The sequence below is a fragment of the Cryptomeria japonica genome, chromosome 7 (genome assembly GCF_030272615.1).
Source record: "Cryptomeria japonica chromosome 7, Sugi_1.0, whole genome shotgun sequence".
Taxonomy (NCBI): Eukaryota; Viridiplantae; Streptophyta; class Pinopsida; order Cupressales; family Cupressaceae; genus Cryptomeria; species Cryptomeria japonica.
This window is the reverse complement of record NC_081411.1, coordinates 768,626,915-768,650,005: the sequence shown is the minus strand read 5'-3', so window position 1 is coordinate 768,650,005 and position 23,091 is coordinate 768,626,915. Positions and strand designations below refer to the sequence as shown.

General features: G+C 35.6%; 1 protein-coding gene across 2 annotated transcripts in view; it reads right to left on the bottom strand.

Annotated features, from left to right (window-relative positions):
- Positions 1-2,287: 2,287 nt before the first annotated feature.
- Positions 2,288-23,091, bottom strand: part of LOC131056706 (uncharacterized) — a 53,595-nt gene continuing 32,791 nt past the window's right edge. For both annotated transcript variants that reach the window (XM_057990954.2, XM_057990955.2), the window contains 3 exons: positions 22,481-22,541; positions 8,569-8,720; positions 2,288-3,271 (listed from right to left, as the gene is read on the bottom strand). In XM_057990954.2, the coding sequence (XP_057846937.2) occupies positions 3,002-3,271; positions 8,569-8,720; positions 22,481-22,541 (483 nt within the window). In that variant the 3' untranslated portion in view covers positions 2,288-3,001. The remainder of the gene's footprint in view (positions 3,272-8,568; positions 8,721-22,480; positions 22,542-23,091) is intronic.

Below are 23,091 nucleotides of genomic sequence, written 5' to 3'. Positions count from 1 at the left end.
GTCTCAGCTTGCCCTCTCTATACCCCAAAACTCGGAAAAAAGTAAGACCAAGGCAAGGTGTGGTTGGGTCGTTGGACTGAGTCACTGAGTTATCTCATGATATCAAAAACAAAAAAATTATAATAGCATCAAATATTTTGCAAGCATCAATTTGTAAACATTAATAATCATAAATTTCATTTTTATCGAATTGGATGACTGATGAACATTATTAGCACGGCTATTGTTGCCCAAGGACATTTTCTTGTGCTACACAATAAAGCCGAAAACATTGATATAGTTTTAAGATGCCCTAGGTATGACAAGGATGCAAGACTCTTCACTATGCATTGGCTACTTGGCTCTAAACCTTCAGAATATTACATCTTCACTATCAGTGTAGGATATAAGAACAACTTGACCTAGGAGAATGTGCATGAAATTTGACCTGCCACCTGATCGATCCACAACTAAAACATTAAAATTGGAAATTCCTTTCTCTTCATATAAAACTGGATTGATTGGGATCAGGAAAAGATAATGGACTTCCCATAACCCAGATTTATGGCTCAAATTAGTAGGAAAGCCATTTCTGAACATGATTTATTCAGTTGCCAACATTGTTTCTGTGTCCAGGACGGGTATGTAGCGACATGGATACATCTTTTCGGGCATGGGAAAAACTTGCCCAAATTATGGGTACAGCAGGGGACATTTATCAAAAAACAAACTAAAAACAGCTGAATTTTAAAAAAGTAAATACTGTGCTGAATATGCAATGACAATCCTTCCAGTTCTAGATTTTTGGGGATATTTAGCATACTTTTCCTTTCAAAGTTATTTTTTCATTTTTATGTACTAAATGTCCACGAGTACCAGGCACTTCAGGGACATCACCTGGATCCCCAGGGATGTGTCCCCATGGAACACTGGTTGCCAATTCATCAAAAAAATTGCATTGTTTTAGAGTAATGTAAAAGCAAGAACTAGATCAGAAAAATTAGAATGGTGACATGAAGTTTCTTGACACTGTAGAAAGTTTACAATTTCCTTCTAGTTGAGGGTAGGGATTTTCTATGTATAAGCAAATGAACCACCAACGAAACTGTTTACGCTAGTTCATATTTTAGTTATTGGGTTCCAGCAATGGGAAGGCAAAGGATAGAACTAAAACTGAATTAAGTTACTATCATAAAGTACACACTGAATTTATCAAAGCTAATTTGTGCCACTAGAAGGGCTTGCACACTGCAGCAGGAATTTAGACTTGTCCTTTCCATGATACTTAAATTAGGGATGATAGTGGATAACTGACAACATTCCCTTTATATTGTTACAAGTATATGCATTTCGATCAGGATTACCTTAAGAGTCTCATTCAAATAGGACAGCTCCACACACTGGAAATATCAATAATGGTAGCAAGATGACTTCTACCACCCTTCCCCCACAACAAAGAAACAATCAACATAGAGTGTGTTTAAATCTAACCCCCTTCAGATGAAGAAGAAATTCAAACAAGAATAGGATTCTAAAGAACAGCCCTGATTATCTCAATCGAATTGCATTTTCTTTCCTCGAACACAAACAGGTGTAGGGGGCACTTGATTTAGAGAAACGAAAGGATCCTTACAATCTTCCAGTGGGATTAGTTTCTTTTCTGCAGTACAGGTGGGCTTTGGTTGGCTCAAACAGATCACCCGTAATCAGTGTCAAGAAAGTTCAGGCCTAGATCTCAGTTGTGGTTTCTGGCCATAACATAGTTGCAAAGGCTCCAGTCACCTGTGTGCCTAGCCTAGATCCTAGGTATCTATTATTTTGGGTTAACACATAGCGCCCATCCTTTTGTTTATAGAAAGTCTTATTTTAGAATCTATATCAAGAGAAAACCTAACCTTCTTACAAACAAAAGAATTAACGGACTCTGTCATGACAAGACTTGGATTCCAATTCATTCCCACGTAAACAGTAACTTATGAATCATTGATGAAGCTAGCTTTATTTTGTTGAAACACGTTGATAATTATATGTATAACTTATTTTGGAGAATGAATAAATGTTATTTTGCTTCTTGTCCCTGACCCTGTCTACAAGAAAAGAAGTTGGGACTATGGTAAACCCAAAACAAAATATTAAAACTATTCTTTAGGTTCAAAATCACCCCCAAGAAAATAGGCATTAACCATTCTTTCAATTTTTGGTTCAAACGCACATCTTGATTGGCCCAAGTAATTTGCTGTATTGCCGTCAGAAATCGGCACAGTAGCCAATTGCTCTATATTCTAATAGAAAAATTACAGTCATAGAGTGATCAAAAGAAATGAATAAGTATTTCCATTAATTAAATATTTTACTTCTTGTCGGTACATCAATAAAAGAATATAATCAATAATCGTCATATTACTAGTTATTGTACCTCAAATCTCTGACAACAATGGTAAAAAGAAAAAAAACATTATGTTGAGAAATCGTTCTTACAGTATGCCAAGTGAGCAAACACTCATAGAATGTTAAGAGAACATTATGTTCTTTCTGTTTTACCGAATAGATGATCCTATCCCTCCAAACCTCTTGAACATAACCCCAATCCCTAAACAAACTACATATGGTAGTAAACAATAGATCATAGCTTTCCAACACTATTAAGTGGTTGAAATAACTTTTTCAATGCTGATCGTAGAGATTAACAACCAAATCTGGTAGGGTCAATTAGATGAGCTTCCAAAAATTTCACTCCAGCCCATATAAATTGACTATACCCTTCAATGTTTCATCAAGAAATAAATGAATAGCTGCATTTTGAACCACAACTTCTCAGAAATGAAGTGTAGTTACAAACACTAATTTGATATTTACCTGCAACTTACAGACTCATGCCTGCACATTCCAAGAAACCCAACCCTCAAAAGGCTAGCACATAAAAGCATTTAGAAAGCAGAATTAATCAAAGAACCATACTCCAAATCTGCATAGCCTCTTTGCCCATGGCCACCCAGCTACAAATTACACAGTACAAATCAGATCATCTCCTGTGCTGTGGATCTATGGAAAGAAGCTGAAAACTCCTTAGAGAATTTTCTTGTTGGCTTCTAGTTGATGGATTTCTAGACATTGTAGATCTTCTGGTGTCAGCAGTTGCCCCTGTGGAGCGAATATTTGGAGAGAGATAATTAGCTAATGAGCGAGAATGTTCACCAGTCTCTGCTGCAGTATTTGGCCTGCTTGAAAGAGCTGATCTCCTTGAACTTCCAGCTCGCGTAAAGGAGGAATGTCCCATGTCAGTTTCTATCCCCTACAAACACATGGACTTCCACGTCATTTTAAAGAACATGATTTCCTGTAATTAACATAAAAGAGTAACAAAATAACAAATGCTTCATTAAATCATCATATAAGCAAAGGTACAACAAGAGGTTAACTGTGATAATGGTTTTGGAGAAGAATTGTGAGAGAAGTACTTAACAAATGCAAAAGTACCACCAAGGGTCAAGGAAAAAATAGCAGTGGAGCAATTCATAATTAACAATATTTAAGGAAAAAGTTCTCCTAATACCTACAGATGACCACAGAGCAATCAGCGGATGTAGAATTGTAAATAGATTTTGGTATTATAACAGAATATGGATGAGCGGAAGTTTGTAATTATTTCTTACCTTTGTTTCAAGATTTGATACTTCCAGAACATGTTACCACATCACAATCACATAGGACTCCATTATAAAAATCTGAAATCAGTTGGTCAATGTTATCTGAATCTTACAGTATGTAGATAAGGGTTAATTTTCTCACCTGCTGAAGAAGCCTTATTCACATATAGGACCCAAATATAATAATAGGATTTAAGATGCATGAAGCTATTCACTTTGTGCTTTATTCTTATACATGAATGATATAGGGTTGAATGAATGAATGAAGATTTTGAATGACGTCCACGAGACCAGGCAGTCTATGGGACCCAAAAAAACTGAGAACAACAAAATGATTGCCAAAGAACAAACCGACCAACCCAGGAGCAGACCTAGAGTGACCACTGATCCTTGCTGATCAAGTTTCTTCTGCTTTGAATTTTGACCAAGTAATGAGTGAAGCTATGCATCTTCTCTGCTGCCCTTACCTATGATAATTCTGCTAATAGACATGAAATAATCCTTATAACAAAACAGACTAAAGAACAGCTTTGTTCTTACCTGTCGTATTTTTAGCCTATTTCTTTACGGTTAAAATATAATAACAATAATTCTTCACTTGTCAGTATTATTTATGATTTCTTGGATAGTCTTTGTATCATTTGCCACTGATGTATGGTTGTATGCTCCACAGATGAAAAAATCACCTGAAACTCGCATATCAAAATGATTTGCAAGGTAGTATAACTCAGTGAAAAATTATTAGCATGTTTTTGGTGAAAACTCACCAATAAATTACGAAATGCAGAGAAAAACTCAGCCACATTACAATACGTATGTCTACCAAAAAGACAAAGATCATTTTTCAAATTTGTTTTTCCAAGCATTTGAGCTGTTTCTCTTTCAAGCATTTGAGCACACACCACAAAGGTTCCTGTGGTCTCAAGGACCTTAATTTGAGTTTGGTGGTGGGGTATCTGCCCCTCGACTCCAACCTTTATCGCAACAGGGGTGCTGCTCCTGGAACCCATGAGGGTGGAATATCTGCCCCTCGCTCCAACCTTTATTGCAACAGGGGTGCTGCTCCTGCAATCCATGAGGGGCTCTACCCCACGCCTCCACAAGAGGCACCACCCCTTAACTCCACTTAGGGCTGCCACCCACAAAACCCCCACCCTGGTTTTAAAAAGAAAAAAAATAAAATTGTTTTGGGCCCATGTTTTCTATGGATGAAATATGTAAAATATTAATATGGCCATGTAATTTATAACCATATGACACTGTGATGTGAATTGAACTCGTTGTTTTTTAATCTTTGAATGAAGGAAAAACTACTTATGACCCTTTTGAATAAAATTTTATGCAAGTTTTTTGAGGTTGTTTTATGGAATTGTGTTTTTTTTGTTTTAAGGTTGTTTTATAAATTTATATGTCTTTTGATGTTCAGAAAATTTGCTGAGTTATTGCCTACATTTTGCCCAATTTTCTATAACTAGTCTTTCAACTATGGTATGCTCTGTAATGTTGTAATTGTATACCCTTAATGCTATATATGGTGACATTTAATATTGGTATCAGAGTATTCAAACAGAGCTCAATAAGGTTAATGCATCGATCTTCAGATTTAATGCTATTTTTCCTTTCAAATCATTTTTTTTTTTCAATTCATATCACTATACTGACTAGGAGGATTAACTGGAACTTGAAAACAAAATGCATTGTTCATCTAGATGCATTGTCTACCATGGACAATTGTGTGGATTATTTGTGGAAAATGGTGTATAAGGGTATAAGGTAAAACATTGACCATGTGACCAATGTATTTGCATTGAGATTAGGATGATTGTAACTTTTTTGTTTCCTAAAGTAAAAAGACTCCTTTTCTCTACATACTGGGTTCAATAAAGCATTTAGCAATAAACCCCACAGTTTACAAAAGGAACAAAAGAATGCAAGAGAAGAGATTTGCTGTGCTGGATAAATTTGGAAACAATAGTCTTCTGCTCTGCAGTTCCAACCAAAGTAGGTTCAGCATGCCATTCTCATGAAAATACATTGAAACTTTCAAGAGAGCTGAAATAACAGAAAAAGAAATTGGCAATCCATGCACTCAAAATCACTCTTTAACCTCTTCTAGACAAACTAATAGAAAATCTCCACTCGATGAACCTCTCTTTTCCCTTTCATTCCAAACTTTCAACAAGCTGTATTATTATTTACAGTACTTTTCTGAACGCCAGTCATGAGCAGGCATCTTTTGATGGGAATTGTACTAATATCAAATTTAACAGCTGTCCAATTTACATGCATAATTGAATATAGTTACTTTAAATCTCTTGGTCTTAATCTGAATGGCACTGACATCGCCAGTAATAATAATTAGGTTGCTTTATTACTAATTACCATTGATACATGTGTGTTTCCAGATTCCTGTAAAACTAAATAAAAAATGTTTTTTAATTAATCCTTGAAGTTTCTTTGACAAATTCAACTAAAACTCTGCAAAATCACCATAGCATTAACTTCAATAAACCTTCTTAAACAACTCTCTGCACTTGTTTATTAACAATTTAATTGTTTTGAAAGTTTCAGGCTTCCACAGTGTGAGTGGTTTTTCTGTTGTGCTTCTGGGATAATTGTGTAATGGTTTTTAATCGTATAAATCATACTAATGTCCTCTGTCATATTATTAAAATATAAAAATCTAAATGAGAACTTTGTTTTATGGAATAAGGTTCACCTACAACAGTTCTCTTTTCCATTCAGTACTGTTTTTCATCACTGCCCTATCTCCTAGCTTGTATAATTGTACTCTAAGTCACAGGATACGGCGATTTTCATGGATGAGGTTCGAATTTAATCAAATTTCAAACTTCTATAAAAAAAATCGAATTTAATCGAATTTCAAACTTCTATAAAAAAAATCGAATTTAATCGAATTTCCTCTATAAAGCACTGCTATCCGCCTCTAAACACAACTCAGCTGGTAGTGGGTATTCTCTGTATATGTTTTGTATCTATTGGGTCATGGGTGTCTGCAACTGCTGGGTCGCCCTTGGATTTTCTCCAACAAGGGTCGCTATTCTGATAATTTATTAGAAGTATACATATATTTAAAAATAAACAAAATTATAGAAGGTGAATTTTATCCGATTTTTTTTTCGAATTTTTCCCTTGTCGAATTTCATCCGAATTTCATGGCTGTCGAATTCGAATTCGAATTCGAACCTTGTGACTTAGATTGTACTTATTTGAGCTTTAGGTGGTTATAAATTTATAATAGCCACAGCCACTAAAATTTTAAAATGAACGATTTCCTTTTAAGTCATGTGAATTAATATACTCAATTTCTTGTTAAATTCCTAAAACTAGCTTCATTTCATATAACAAGAGTGACCTCTTTTGGTTATCTTAACCCATGGAGAAATTCCAGTGCTTCTAACACGCAAGGAAAATGAGTAATATTTAGTTGGTGTTTGCTTGTCCCCACGTGGAACTGGAAGATCTGACAGCTGAAGCATTTGGTTCCAATCATCACCACATCAGCTGGACTACTGTGCTCTAGGACCCAACCATCATGCATGTAGAATCTCCAGCAGAAATACCTCAAAAATTTGGCTGTAGACTGGAACCTTTGTGGTTGATAAATATATTAAAAAACAAATTAGCTCAGATGCTATGTGTCTATCTCCCAAACTCTTCAATTGTAGCACCCAATCTTGTACAACTTCAGAACCTTGGCAGTTTCTACTACTCATTTTTATTTTTTACCAGAAGCACATATAGTCTACAAAAGAATAAAAATTGCATCTGCCTTAACTCAGTGTGTGTACATTTAATGGCATGCCAATGAACTAAAGCAGAGTATTAGACATAAAATTCATATTGTTATGACATTTTAACAATTTTAGAACTGCAATAAGCCTCATAACAGGGCTGGGGTTTTAGTAGAGGGAAGCATCATTATGCACTTTTGGTAGATTAATCACTCTATCAGCTTGTACTAGTATATTATGAACTTGCTCTGTTAATTAAAACCAGCAAAAAAGAAACCATATATGCAGCCAGTGAAAGGTCCATGTAAAGAAACAAAAAGACCAAATCAAAACACCATACTTCCTGCAGTTTCAGTGAAAACTTCGTTCTTTGGACATTTACAGCTTGGGTTAGTATCTAGAAACTAGAAAAAACAGACTGTCAAAATCTGGCTGTGAGCATAAGATTACAAGACCTGCCTCTTCTTTAACACAAAACTGTTAAAATGGATCACTGAAGAGACCACTTCACATTTGTGTTCAAGTGCAGTGATAACAGAAGCTGCAAATATTAAATTGTTCTATACCATCAGTAAGTGCAATCAATCCCCTAGAGCAAAGAGGAAAATGTGAGGTGTGGAGAAAATATTCCCGAGTGGGATGTATGTACTACAAGTGTGTTATTAAAGCTTCAGTCAAAAGACTGTTCCACCATTTCCTGAAGGCTGAAATATTGTATGGCAAGCATCATGTTATCACTCGTAAGGACGTCTCTAGGAGTCTTATAATGAATAATTGAGGCAGAATATATTTGACTTTGAAACCAAGTCACTATTCATCTACTGAGATTCATTTCATTGCAGAAAAGGATTTTAGTTCGAATGAATTTTGGAAGATACAAAACGTCTCCACAGTTTTCCTCCAAAATCATTCAAACTCATAAACATGAACTGTGGAAATATCATGTCTATTATCAGCAGAGGATTTGCCAATCCAAAAGTAGATAATTTCCTCGTAAACAACTTATTCTGCGATAAAACTTTTAAAAGATTCCAGAACATGATGAAAATTAATGAACCAGAAAGTTATGAAGACAATCCACGTTAAACCATTAACATAAATGCTGTTAAAGTTATCCTGATGCCACATTATTAATACCCAGAATGTAGCAGGTTACTTCAGAAAAGCAAATGAATTCAAAGTCTTACCATTCTATTAGATGTTGAAGGACCATCCTGTCCAGAACTTTTGTATTTAGATTGATTGCCAGACCGACTTAAAAGTGTAGCATTAGCTCCATTAACCTTTCGATTGTGTCCTTCCAATGCCCGAGAATTTGTTACATGATTTTCTTGGGCAGCTGCATGCAAAGAAAATTTTGATAAGCATTAAAACAAAGTTGATCTGTGAGAGGAAGGTGAAAATATATATATTTTACAAATGGTAGACAAAATCATACCACTGTACATGAATGACCAATGTAAGTCAATGGAACTCAAAATACAGCAATCTAGGGCACTAAACTGGTAAAAAGTAAACCCTAAAATAGCATAAACATAACAAGAAGGGTTAAAACAAAACAAGTAAACAAGTACAAACGCAAATAGACAAGCCAGGGGAAGTGCACTCAAAGAAACAAAGAGCCAATGAGACTGAGCTTAATAGTTGTAGGAGGGAGCAGGATTTGCTCCACCCAGAACTTCTAACAGCCAATGCTGATCGAACTAGTGATGTGGAGAGAAAATTGGTAATGCATGCCTACCTATATGCCCTGAGCTGTAACTAAAAATAACTAAATGGTTGTTGATATGGAATATAAGACAATCAGAAATCCATAATATATGTATGTATGTATGTATATAATACATATATCTATGCATGTATACATGTTCATACATACATATGTATGTATACATGTGCAGTGGTTCTAGGACTCACCAGAACCCGAGCCAAGTGACCCTAGCCGAGTCTCAGGGATTCGGGACTCTCTAAGGACTCGCTTTAGGCGAGACTCACTAGAAACTAGTATTTTGCCTTGTCCTGCCGAGCCCTTCCGAGTTTTGCCAATTTTTTTGCCGAGTCCCAAGTCGGGTCAGCCTTGCCAAGTCCGTGCTGAGTCTGAGTCTCGTTTCTATGATGTGCATACATGTGTGTGTGTGTATATATACATGTGTACACACACACACATATATATATACACGTGTATATATGTGTGTGTATATGTATATATATGTGTATATATGTCTGTCTGTATGTATGTATATATGTCCATAAATTCATATACATATATATGTATGTCTGCATGTATGTATGTATGTATAGATATGTATATATGTGAAACACTATGAAAATGGAGGTTAGCATAAACTAATAGGAAATCATGTTAGCAAGAGCTTTCAACCACAAGCAAAACATGAAGACAAATCCATTCAAAGCATTATCAAAGAAGATTAACACAAGGGATTAGTTAGGAAATAAATAAAACGAAATTACTTCCCCATGATGCTCCCTATGGCATGACTCTTCCTTGTCCTCCTCTCCAAGATCCTGCTGCTATGTGAAGTATGCCCTCAGCTTGAGCACTAGCACAAAGGGGATGTCAAATGGAGGATGGGAGATGGTTGATTATGTGAAGTGTGGATGAGGATGCAGATGAAGTATTAATGTCAAATGGCAATTCCAACTAGTGGAAGAGCTAAAACATAATACAAATCATTCAAAATCTAAACAAAATAACAATGCATGGATAACTCTTGTGTGTGTGTGTGTGACCCTCAACAATGAAGGAATGAGCTTTATTTATTGGGAAAATGGACAAAAGAAGGGTTGAGATTGAATTGATTGAGGAAGGGTTAGGATTGCTTGAGGAAGTGGTGATCCTCAATCCATGTGCTCTCCTTCAAGCCAATCACATGTTGGCAAGTGTCAACAAGGGAAGGCTTGAGAGGAGAGGGGGACAAAAGCATTAAATGCTTGAAGACTTGAAGGAAGCCAATTAAGGCATAAGAGGACTCTAGAAGGAAACCATTAAAGGCTTGAAGACTTTGAGGGAAAATATTAAAGGCTTGAGAAGACTCTAGAATGAAACCATTAAAGGCTTAAAGACTTCAAAGGAAACCATTAAAGGTTTGAGAAGACTCTAGAATGAAACCATTAAAGGCTTAAAAAATTTAAAGGAAGCCATTAAAGGCTTGAAGACACTAGAAGGAAACTATTCAAGGTTTGATGGGTTTTGGGTTAACCATTGGTTTAGGAATGTGCAAACCATTAAAGGGTGATTAGGCTAATAATAGGGGTTTAGACATGATTAGGATGAGGGTTTAACTTACAACTTACATTTTCTAGAAAGTGCAAGAGGGTGAGGGATTTAGGATTTTAAATAAATATTTATTTATTTAAATGTGAGAGATGGGATTTTAGGATTTTAAATAAACATTGATTTATTTAAATGTGGAGAAGGGTTAATTAAACAAATGTGCTTTATTTATTTAATTAATTGTTAGAATATGGTTAAGTGAATTAAATCAAATAGATTGAATAATTTATTTAATTAATAGAAGAACATAGTTAGGATGAATTAATTAAATATTAATTTAATTAATAGTTGAACAATGGTTAAATAATCAAATAAATATCAAATATCTATTTAATTAAGTGGACAGAAATGGTTGTCTACATTATGTATGTATGTATGTATAGTAGCAAATAAGACATGCTTTTGTGCTTGCTCTTCCTAATTTACAAATGCCTTTTAAAGTAGAGATTGATCATAATCAATATTCTGTGGGTTATGTCTTGCTTTGAGGTGGTAGACCTATTTGTTATCATTCAAAGTTTTTACTTCAATAGTCAGAATAATTGATGTACAATAAAGAATTGTATGCACTAATTAAAGTCATTAAAGAACAGAGTCATTACTCATTTGGCAAAGAAACTATTGTGCATGTTGACCCCCAACCTCTACAATACTTATGGGCACAAAATAAATTACAAGACATCACAAATGGGGATGGGATTCTTACAACAATTTTCATTTGGTGAAAAAATATAATTTGGGAACTAGCAATATAGTGGTAGATATGTTATCAAGAGTCTAGACTACCTATTTCAGCTATGGTAATAGTTACACATTTGGCGACTTCAGCAAAAAGGTTTTACTTTTTAGAATATGAAATGATGTAGACTTCAGAAAAAGTGCAAAAAACTTCAAGCTCAAGGATGTCAAAAGAAATGAAGACTTCTGCCTTTACAAAGTAGGATAACTATGAGCAACAAAGGCACAAAGGCTTCTACAGGAGCTGCATACCTCCAAAGTGACAGGTCATGTTGGTGTTGATAAAACAATGGCTCATTTCCAAAGTTATTTGTTTTGGCACAAAATATAGCAAGAAGCAACAAGGTTTACAGTTTGTTACAAGTTGCAAATTGAATTGCACTAGTAAATCGAACACAACAAATGAAGGAACGTGTTTGCCTCTGCTAATGCCCACAAGGCCATGGGAAAGTATTTCTATGGACTTTGTAGGAGGTTTACTTGTGTCTAGATATGGACATGATTATTTATTTGTGGTAGTTGATAGATTTAATAAAATATGTAGTCTTATTCCAACACACTGCAAAAAGACTATCACAGGTACAGTAGTTAAATTTTTCTTCTCACATTTGGGTGCATCTTGGGCTTCCTAAGTCTGTTATTTCAGATAGAGATACAAGATTTGTTGGGAAATTTTGGTCCACTTTTTGTAGGCTAATGGATACAAGTATCAAAAAGCGTATTGATATCACCCTCAAACTGATAGCCGAACAAATGTGGCCAACAAGACATTGGAGGAACTCATAAGGGTGTACAACAATAGTTCTCAGACTTACCAAATAACAAGCCTAACAAGTCATCTGATGCCTATAGACTTGGCTGTGAGTCTTGGTAAGTTTCTGCAGAACTGCTAAGTTTGCCAAACTTTGCGAGACTCACAGATGTCAGGGATCAAAACTAAGTGGATAAAATTCATTCTTTTACAAATCAATCACTATTTGTGACTTTCTTGGGGCATTTTCCCTCAATTTCACTTGATGTAGCTTTTCATAAGCAAGAAGTAAAAGTAGGACAAGAAAATGAAGTGGCTAAGCTTCAAAATTTGTTGAGACGATTAAACAAATTCAAATTGAGATAAAAGATCAATTGGAAAGAACATGAAGATTATATAAGCATGATCAACATAGAAAAGAGAAAGGTTGGCTTTGCTTGGGTGGAAAAAGGTTACAAGGGCAAGCTAAGGAATATACACCACAAAGGTATGGACCCTTTACTATTTGGAAGCCATTGGTAAAAAGGCTTTCAAACTTGATCTCCTCCCTCCATGAAGACGCACTCAATTGTAAAATTGTAAGTACTTGCAGCTTTATGAGACCTTTATGTTAGATGAAGAAAAACAAGTACTACAGTCTTCACGAGATAGGTATCTAGAAGAAAGAGCCATACTCAAAGGATGTGGTACTAGAAAAGAAAACAAGGAAAACTAGGAAGAGTTCAAGTATCATGGAATATACAATTCAAGGATCAAATGATCAGTCAAGCCAAATGGTATTATAGAGAAAAGGTGGTGGAACCATTTCCCCACTTAGTGTCTCATTAAGCTTTTCTGTGGAACCAAAAGCTCTCTAAGGAGATTTTATCAAGAAGGATTCAATGAACAAAACATGAAGAGTAAGATGGATTCAGAACCTAGGCAGAAAACAAACCAAAAGGATACTATTGCAACTGCAGTAGTGTCCAAAACAAAGTCTTGACCGTAGTTGTTTACTCCAATTGTGTAACTTACAATTTGAAACAAACAGCCATCGTTTTGACTTATAGCATCTCTGGGAATTCTTCTAGGGCCCAAGAGAATGTGCCAACATCAGCATTGTGTAAATAAGGGTGTTTGAGAGGTACTTTGGCATTAGAGGATTCAAAGAACTATCGTAAGAGAGTGTTTAAGGAATTGAATTTTCATTGATTGTAGGAATATAGATAGGAAGTAGAGGTCAGCCATTGCTACACCCATTGGTTATACTATTCTTTTCCAAAGAAATACTATGAGCTAGAAAGGCAATTGCCTCCATCACAAAAGCATTTTGTGGCATCAAAGATATGGACATCTCAACCTCAGTATTTAGCCAAACTAAACAAAACTGCCTAAGCTCATGGATAGTGATATATTGAAGTGAACAACAATATAAGTACAGGATGTTTGGCTAGAAAGCAGAACTATAAGCAATTCCTATAAAAGGAGCTTGGCGTGCAATGGGGGCTTTGAATCTTATTCTTGCAAATCTTCAGTTCTTTCGTTACATTCAAAGCATTGGATGAGAATCAAACAAGCAGACAAATTGAACTTTGTGATCCAATAGTAGGGGAAAATCACTTCCAAGCAATTTAAGGAATACTACAATAAAGAAAGCATTCAAAGAAAGATGACATCCTGTACACCGTTCAATGGAATGAGGTAGTTTAGAGGAGAAACAAGACAATCATGGAGATGGAGAGGTCCATAATGCAAAACATAGGTGTATCATACTGATGTTAGGGTAATATATCTCCTAAACAAAAGTCCACACAATCCTTTGCAAGTGTCTCCTCAAGAATCAGTTTTCGGGCTCAAACCTAAGGTAACACGCTTCATGTTTTTGGTTTATTTATATATTTAATTCTTAATAGCAAGCGGACTAAACTAGTTTCTAAGAGCTTCAGATATTTCATTGATGTGTATGGTTTACAATTTGAGACACATGGACTCATTTAATATTTCCATTAACAAAGTCATCATTAGTCAAGAAGAAGGAATAAAACAAACAAAAAACTTTCTTTGATTGTATTCCTAATCTGCGTGTTGTCAATGATTAGTTAGGAACTAGTGTTGTGATGTGCTTCCTTTAAAAGATAAGGGCACCAGTCCTTGTATTCTATCCTTGTCAAATGCATCAGCCTTGATGGTAGCCTCTACCTAATATTTCTTCTACTGTGCTAATATATCAGATATGAATTCATGGGTTGTTTTCAACTCAAGACATGATTGATTCATCATAGAAATCCCCAATCCCACAACAATGCAAGATGATGGCCTTCCTAAATTTGATTGATGCTCAACCCTGGTGACTGGAAGTAGATTGTTAGTTTATATAAGCATGTTCATTTTGTTCTCTTCTGACCTTTTCAAAATGCATGAACCACAACTATTTACAAAAGCTAAGGAAAAACCTAAATGGATGGATACCATGCAAGTTTAGTGTGATGTCTTGATAAATAATCATACGTGGGAGTTAGCAAAGTTGCCTCCAAGAAAAAATCTCATTAGTCGCAAATAAGTGTGCAAAATTAAATATAAATTGATGGTACTTTGAATAAGTAAAAGTTTCATCTTCTTGTGAAAAGTTATTCCTAGCAAGAAGAGAGATATTAAAAGGAGACTTGTGTTCCTCTAACGAAGGTGCTCACATTTTGGTTGCTTCTCTCCATAGAAATCCAATTTAATTGGAATGTGTATCAAAAGACAAATTTGGATTAGGTCTACATGGTGCATCCTAACAGTCTTTAGGTACCTAGTAGTGATCATCTAGTTTACAAGCTTCTTAAGGCTCTATATAGGCTTAAGCAAGCTGCACAAGCCTAGAACACAAAAATTGATCGATATATTCAAGATTACTATTTAAAAGAAGACTTTCTATCTCAAATATCTATTTAGGATTTAAAAGAAGACTTCTATCTTAAATATCTATGTAAAAAGAAATAATTATGACATTGTGATTCTTGTCGTATATGTTGATGATTGCCATCACATGTAATGGGACTGTTGCATTAACGCAAACGTGGTCTGGGATAAATATTCCTTTGACATGACATAACTAGGCCTCATATGGTACTACCTAGGTATATAATTCTAACAACATGATCATCTCATTTTCATGGCTCAGATAAAGATTGTTACAAATCTTTTGGAAATACTTCATAGGATAAATTGTAATCCTTCCACTACACCTCTGGAGGTCAGGCTAAAGTTGTCAACCTATGATGATTCATCAATAGTCAATGAATCAACTATCACTTTACACACAATTAGTAGGCAACCTAATATATCATAAATCCCCATAACCGGATCTTTGTTTTCACAGGTAACAAAGTGTGCTGTGATATCTCAAAGGTCCTCTTGAAGCTGGCATTCTTTATCAAAAGATAAAGGATTTCAAGTTGACATGCTATATGGACTCTACTTGAGCTAGATAAGTTGATGCATGGATACTAACTAGTAGTTCAATCTTTTCTTTTATTTTAAGAGTTGTTCTGTTTCAAAGTAAGCTTTAGCACATCATGTTAATTTTAGATCAGACTGTAGCAAATTAACTAACAAGAACAGAAAGCAAATCAATGTGCACAATAAACACCAAGAATACCCTGGGAAAACCTCCCTCTTGGAGGTGAAAAACCCAGCTAAAGATCTCAGATCTTATTATGCAATAATCAAAAGTATTTTTACAATATGGCTTCAACACTTGAAGCAATCAGAACCAGCAAACTACGCACAGTAGGATAAAGCCTTCAACTTAGGATATACACAAATGATAAACTTATCTCCAAGCATAGGATATCTGCTGTTAAGGAGGTTTTCTGTCTCAGAGATAGTGTTCGCCGTTCTAGGATGAAGATTGCTGTCATCAATGATAGTTCACAGCCTTCAAATGATGTTCGCTGTCTACAAGAAGGTGTTCGCTGTCTTCAAGAAGGTGTTTGCTGTCTTCTTAGATGAATTCGCTGGATACTGCTGCTAAAGGGAGATATTTGCTGATTAGAGAATGTAATCGCTGTGTGAATGATATCTTGAAGAATGATTGCTGACTTGTACGTATAGGCAACATAGCCTTTTGATTCTCCAAGTCGGCTAGCATATATTTAATTTCAATCCAATGCATTAAGGTGGCGCCAAAACTGAATTGATCCTATACGTTACAAGTAACCCCAACATGGGTCAGCTTCAACACGTTACTGTTGACGTGCTTTTTATGACAGTGTCGAACACAGAATAAAGTTTCCTAACGGTCACTTCACTCTCTCGATCAAAGTGCGATTGAATGCTAAGATTGCAAGAAGTTCAAACAATCGACTCCAAGGTTCCTTTATGCTACGAACGTGACTCAGTTGGTTGATGTGATTGTTGGTAATCCAAGGGGCCTTACGTTTGCATCGTTCTTTCACTTCTTTGTTGTGGCTGGAACTCCATCATCAAATATAGCAATTTGGTGATGTTGTTGCTTCGAACGGACTAAAATGAACTGAAAGTAAAAGGGAAACGGTTTAGAAAGATCTAAATCTACTCCTAAGGGCAGTGATAACAATGAATAGTGCTCTGGTGGACAAATTCCAAATAAACCAAGCTCTGCTTCGCCAAGTTTAACTACAACTCCGCAAGAACCGGTGCAATCTTTTGAGGATGATGACGGATTTTCATATTGAGAAAGTGCATTTGAATACCCAACACGGCGCAATCCAAACGACTGTCCACAACCGAACTTAGCACAAGTTTAGTGGCTCAGGCTAACTTTACACTGCAACTTACAATCAGCAAGATGCAAAAAGCATGAACCATGGAAATTCATCAGACACCATTACATTCTCCATTGAAATCAAAGCACTTTACTATTTCTAATCTAAGTGAGGAAGGTGAAACCATGCAAGCTTTGAAAAAATAACTTAAGTAGACACCATCTGAGAACAATGTTTGACTGTTATTATCTCAAAACTTATCACAAGTCTCCCTCTTTTTACAAATGAGGGGGGTCACCCCTTTATATAGCTCTCAGGCCATGATTACATGCAAACCCTAATTAGCGTTTTCCCTAAAAGATTCTCCACTCAAGATGCAACAAGGTGGGAATCTCCAATTAATAACCCATTATGCCCATATACAATTAATTCAAAAGTACCCAAAATAGCATCCATTGTGCATTAAATGCACCACCTCTTTCAACTTCGCCCAACATGCATTGAATATTCATCCATGCAAAAATCACCCCATTATGTCATAAATGCTCCATCATTTCCACATGCAACGGCTGCATCCAAAAAGAATCTGCCATAAATTCAACATGAAATGACCGGGTCGCCATTTGGTCAAATATTTGGGCAATGAATGCACCACCATATTGCCATGCATTCAATAGATCCTCGCCATGCAAGAAATTTTGATTCAGGAAGAATTTTCTTGAAGTCTCTTCAACTTTCCTTGCTTGAAGAAGGTTTTCCATCACTTTTCACCATCTCCTATTTTTTAGGAATTTTCCACAAATTAGGGTTTCAAGTCCAGGAGGGAGAGAATTCTCCTACGAATCCAAATCTATGAAAATTTTGAAATTTGAATGTGATTTGATGCCCGAGAATGGATTTTTCAAAACTTTTCCTAGGGGAAATTTCTTGTTCAGTTCATCCCTGATTCCTTCCTTGCCAAGAAATTGTTTTTCCACCTTCAATTCATCCCGGCGTGGAATTCATGTTGTGAAGGAATTCTCCTTTGAAAAGAAATTTGTTCCTTACCCCCGAGGAAGGAAATTCTTCATGCCTTAGCCAATTTTCATGATTTCCAAGAACTGTCCTGAAGGAAGAAATTTCAAACACTTAGTCAATTTTTCACCTTTCCTGGAATTCTGTCTTGAAGGAAGGAATTTCCGACACAGCGCCAAATTTTCACCTTTTCCAAGAATTGTCGTGAAGGAAGGAATTTTCGACACTTAATCAATTTTTCACCTTTCTTGGAATTTTGTCCTGAAGGAAGGAATTTCTGACACAGCGCCAAATTTTCACCTTTTCCAAGAATTCTATCGTGAAGGAAGGAATTTCCATCACTTAGTCAAGTTTTCCACTTTCCTGGAATCTTGAATTTTCTCCATCTTCCACGCCTTGTGAGTTTTGGCGCCTTAATGAACCCTTGGGCGCAAATTCTCCATGGAGTTGGAATTCATGAGTTTGAGCATTCTCCAAGGTATATCAACTTTAGTGCCCTCCCTTGGCTTGGGGCGGATTTTTGCATTGGTCAAGGAATTCCTTCATTTTGCATTCTTCCATACCTTCATGGATTTGGCGCCCCATCCTATGCTTGGGCACTAATTTGCTTGGGTCATGGTTTTTTATTGTTCTTTCATTTTCCTTCATCTCTCTTGTTTGGCACCTTAATCTCACCTTGGGCACTAATTTGCATGCATCAAGGAATTCATCAACTTTTGATTTCTCTAGGACCCCTCTCTTTTGGCGCTTTGATCATGGCTTGGGCGCTATTTCACCTGAGGAAGGAATTCACAACTTTTCCTTCCCTCCTTGACCTCTTTACTTCAACGCCCTACCTAAGAGTTTGGGCGGAGTTTTGCACTGGTGGGGGATTCATACATTTTTCATCTTTCCTTGATCACCTTCCTTTAGCGCCCTCCTTTCTCCTAGGGCGCAATCTCACCTAAGGCAAGGATTTCAACATTTTTCACGAATTCCATGGCAGGGTGGTTTTGGTGCCTTGCTACCTTCTAGGGCGGAATTCTTGCTTGTGAAGGAATTTCACTGAATGTTGAATCCTCCATGACCTCTCCATTTTGGCGCCTGTTCTTGGCCTAGGGCAGAATTTCATTGTGGAGGAGGAATTTCAACATTTCATGCCTCTTCTGAACTTGGATGGAGTTTTTGAGTTTCTTCTGGATCAAGCCACCATATAAGAATTTGGGGTGATTTCCTAGACAGACAAATTTCTCGAATTTTCGATTTCAGGAATGGGCTTCCAGCACTTAACCATTTTCTGACCCTCCCTGTCTGCTTTTTGGCTTTCCGGAATTAGAAGTAGTTGCAAATGCCTGATCTTTGTCACCTTGCCTAAATGGTCCTGTCAGAACAAACTTTCCAAAAATAGAACCCTTTAAAATGTCAGCATTAGATCCCTAGTTAGGACACGGGAATGACTTACTATAAACAGAAACTTACTAAAAATAGAAATTACTAGAAATAGTAAGTTTATTTTTGGCAAAATGACGATATTCTGGGACTCAATAAAATCCCTAAAAAATAGGAACTTTCTCAAATTTTACTGGGAGGTTCCTTGAAGGGTCTTGATTCCAGTTGCATGTTTAGTTTATTCAAAACCCTAACAGAAACCCCTAAAATCTAGGACTAAAGGCAAAAACCCTAATATTGACAAAACATGCCCTAGACTTAACCAAATTCGCTCAAACAAAAAGCAGATTGAATCAATATGACCCCCAAACACTTGCAAACTGAGGAAACTGACGAAACGCCACAAAAAGACCCAACAACAAAAAACTAAAAGCCCGAGAGGGCCTAAAAAGTAGGGGGTCCCCATTTGCAATGGGGCGATGTGTTAAAACGTCACAATAGTTACAGCCTCCATATATATTATTATGATTATTGCAAGATGGGACATGACTAAGGCCAAAGGCCAATTAGTCATTCAAACGTGCTAGGTTGTTCCTAGAAGGGATCCGACCTAGCTACAACATTAACACATCAAAGCTTTATCTTCCATTTAAGGTAAATACAAAGCAACCATCAATGCCAATTGTAAATCAAAATGGCTACATCAAGTTGTGTGATTTCCACCTTCTTCCATCTATAGTGACTCCATGTTCCTGTCATAATCAAAGTGTCATGAAGTTGTTGAAAAATCCAATTTATCTTGCTCACATCAAGCACTTCAAGGCTCATCATCACTACATTCAACATGCGGTTAGTTTTGGTGACATTTATCTCTTCTATTGTGCATCAAAAAGCAATACATTAATCTAATGATTATAACTCTTGGTTCTACTCTGTAAAGTTTTGGGACAGACTAGGGATTGTCTCTGGTTTAGTCATTAGCAAGGTATTAGATGTTATATAATATTTAGATAATATATTAACAGGTATTTATTGATTCGATGATGATGTAATGACACACATTACAATAAGTTACAACCACCAATTTAACTTCCTCATATATTTCTAAATGCAGCATATACGCATCGAAATGTGTGCCACACATTCCCTGTCAATCTATATGCATTTATTCTTCTAACTAATGCAGTCTACAACAATCATCTCTGTATATCTCAAAAAGAATTAATGGAGAGGGCACTCTCTTGACTCCATGCATGCTCTTTGCAAATATGGAGAGTATATGCAGAGACTAATACTAACCAGCATTTGTCACATAGAGCCTCTTGATATATCAATACAAAACAACCTCTAAAATGGTAGATATATGAGAAAATAATCAAAGGCCTTTCTAAAGTATAAATAGCTACTAAAGTCTTTAGAAGATTACTGATGGACCTTCTTGATGATATCCCTGAAGAGTAAATATGTGATCAATCATATTGAAATATATTTCAAGTCTTATTTGTCACCCTCCCTCTCAAAGTACCACGCTCCAAATGATCTAAAAACCTCATGTCTAACATTATGGAATACAACTTAGAATGCATGTCCAATCACGAGTCTTTTAATTCTTTGGCTTTCAAATATCTCCCAACTTATGAATAGAATGAATAATGTGTTGTGACCAAGTGGTACAAAAACAAAAACAAACAATCTCTTTGAAAAGATCTGCAATAGAAAAAACAACTAATTCCACATCATCCTTGATTAACTCAACTAATTACCAATTGCAATTGCTACTATGTCAACATTGATTTATGAATAGCTCTGCTAATGTCCCTTGGAAAATAAAAATGAATGCCAAGAGGAAATGAGGCTTGGACAACACATCATTCAAGAAAATTTTAAGGGCAAGTTTCACATGTAACCTAGGTTTAGGTGTCATGTTTTGGCGAGATTTCATCAAAGACAAGGAGCTCATATCGCCTAGATACAAGAAACTAGTATTTCTCACATTTAATTAAGAGAAAAATATGCATGTCCCAACTCAACTGTGAGTTGCAACATTTCGATTGTCCCAACTCAATCATAAATAAACCATAGTTACTCAAGAAATTGTACCTTGACCCATGGTATCAATCTCCCACATTGCAAGCACATTCCCACCTCAAAGATCCATATGGGTATGTCTCCAAGCATTAGGAGACTTCTGATGAAGTTTCTTTGAGTCTCTATACATCTGCTAGAAGCATCCTTTAAAAAATGGGAAGTTTCCAATAGAGGAGGTTTCTCAAATATATTTTATAAATTACACTAGATTTTACCTAGTGTTGACATTAGGTTGATAGAAGCTAAAAGAACTAAACAAATACAATAACGGACTTGTAATTTTCTTTTTTTAACATAGGATTTACAAGTTTTGACTTTTTTGTATCAAAATTTTAACAAATACATAAAAAGACTCATTTTTTGTAATTTTAACAGAATTACAAGTTTTTTTGTATCATTTTTTTTTCTTATCAAATGCCAAAGAGGTAAAAGTAATAACAAAAGAAAAAATGAGGCTTAAGACAAGTACATCCGTTAAAGTTTTATCAAATGATTGAGAATATTGTAATGTCTATGACCCCAGTACCATGTTAATATAATTGAATTCCCCCCCAGTCACAACCTACTATCTCCAAGTGATTAAGGTTTGAAATTGAATTGTTTTTATCACAATCATTGATAAGCAGAACATCTATATGAATACTTTACAATATTAATTTTTAAATATTTAAACATTTTACTTTTTAGTATTTGGCATTCTTTAAAGTTGCATAACCATTGCATAAGTATTTTTTCTAAATTATTATGTACCATATCTCTATTTTTTTTTGAAAATTTTGTACCAATATGAGTATCCATCTCGCATGCCAATATCAGTCCCTATCTCCTAGTAACCATGCAAAAAACCAATAACACAATCTGAAAATGCTATAAATTAGATCCAATATCACTAAAACAGAACAGACTTGGACAAAACAAAGTGCCAGTGAACATAGAGCACACAACTTAAGAAATCTTTGTAAATGATCCTTGTGGATTCTCTAACTAGAATTGTTGACATCACTGACCTTCAATTAACTTTGAAGTTCCAAATTTTCAATAATGTGACTAGTGCTTCAGCACCAATTAAAAAACATGAGAATGTGAAATAATATGAGCAAACCTAATAAATGACCAAATTTATTGGACATGCAAACCTGAAATCCTTTCTGTAGGACCAGCTGCTGTTCCTGATTTTCCAGGTGCAAATATAGGTCGCTGCACAATGTACATATTATTCAGTCAAAGGGGCATGCTTCAATATGAATTAAACATAATATAAAACATATAAAATTGAAAGAAAACTCTCTGAACCCATATCAGGTTATGTAAGAGTTTTATACGATATGTATTGCTTATGCAGAAGATTTATGCAGTATAATTTGTTGACACTTATTTGTATGCTTAACCAGATTTGCAGTGTTGCTAAAGATCAAAAGGTTTGTGGCCAATTTCTAGTTTGTAAAATTAACTAAGAAATGTCTATCCAAGTTTACATAAAATAATATTTAACTTGCCAACAATGTTAAATGAGAGTTGAATCGCCCCAACATGCTTATTTTTTTCTGTGCATAAACAATTTACAGAGAGAGCACTGCACACATAGTTGCATAAGGATCTCAACCGAACAAATTGTGCATTAGGTATCCTTTTCTTGGAATTTTATATCTCTGAAAAAGAAGACCCTTCTTCAATAAAACAAGTCTAGTTTTTCTATTTAGTCATGTCTTTGTTACTGAGCATCAATATTACAGTCTTGATACTTTGA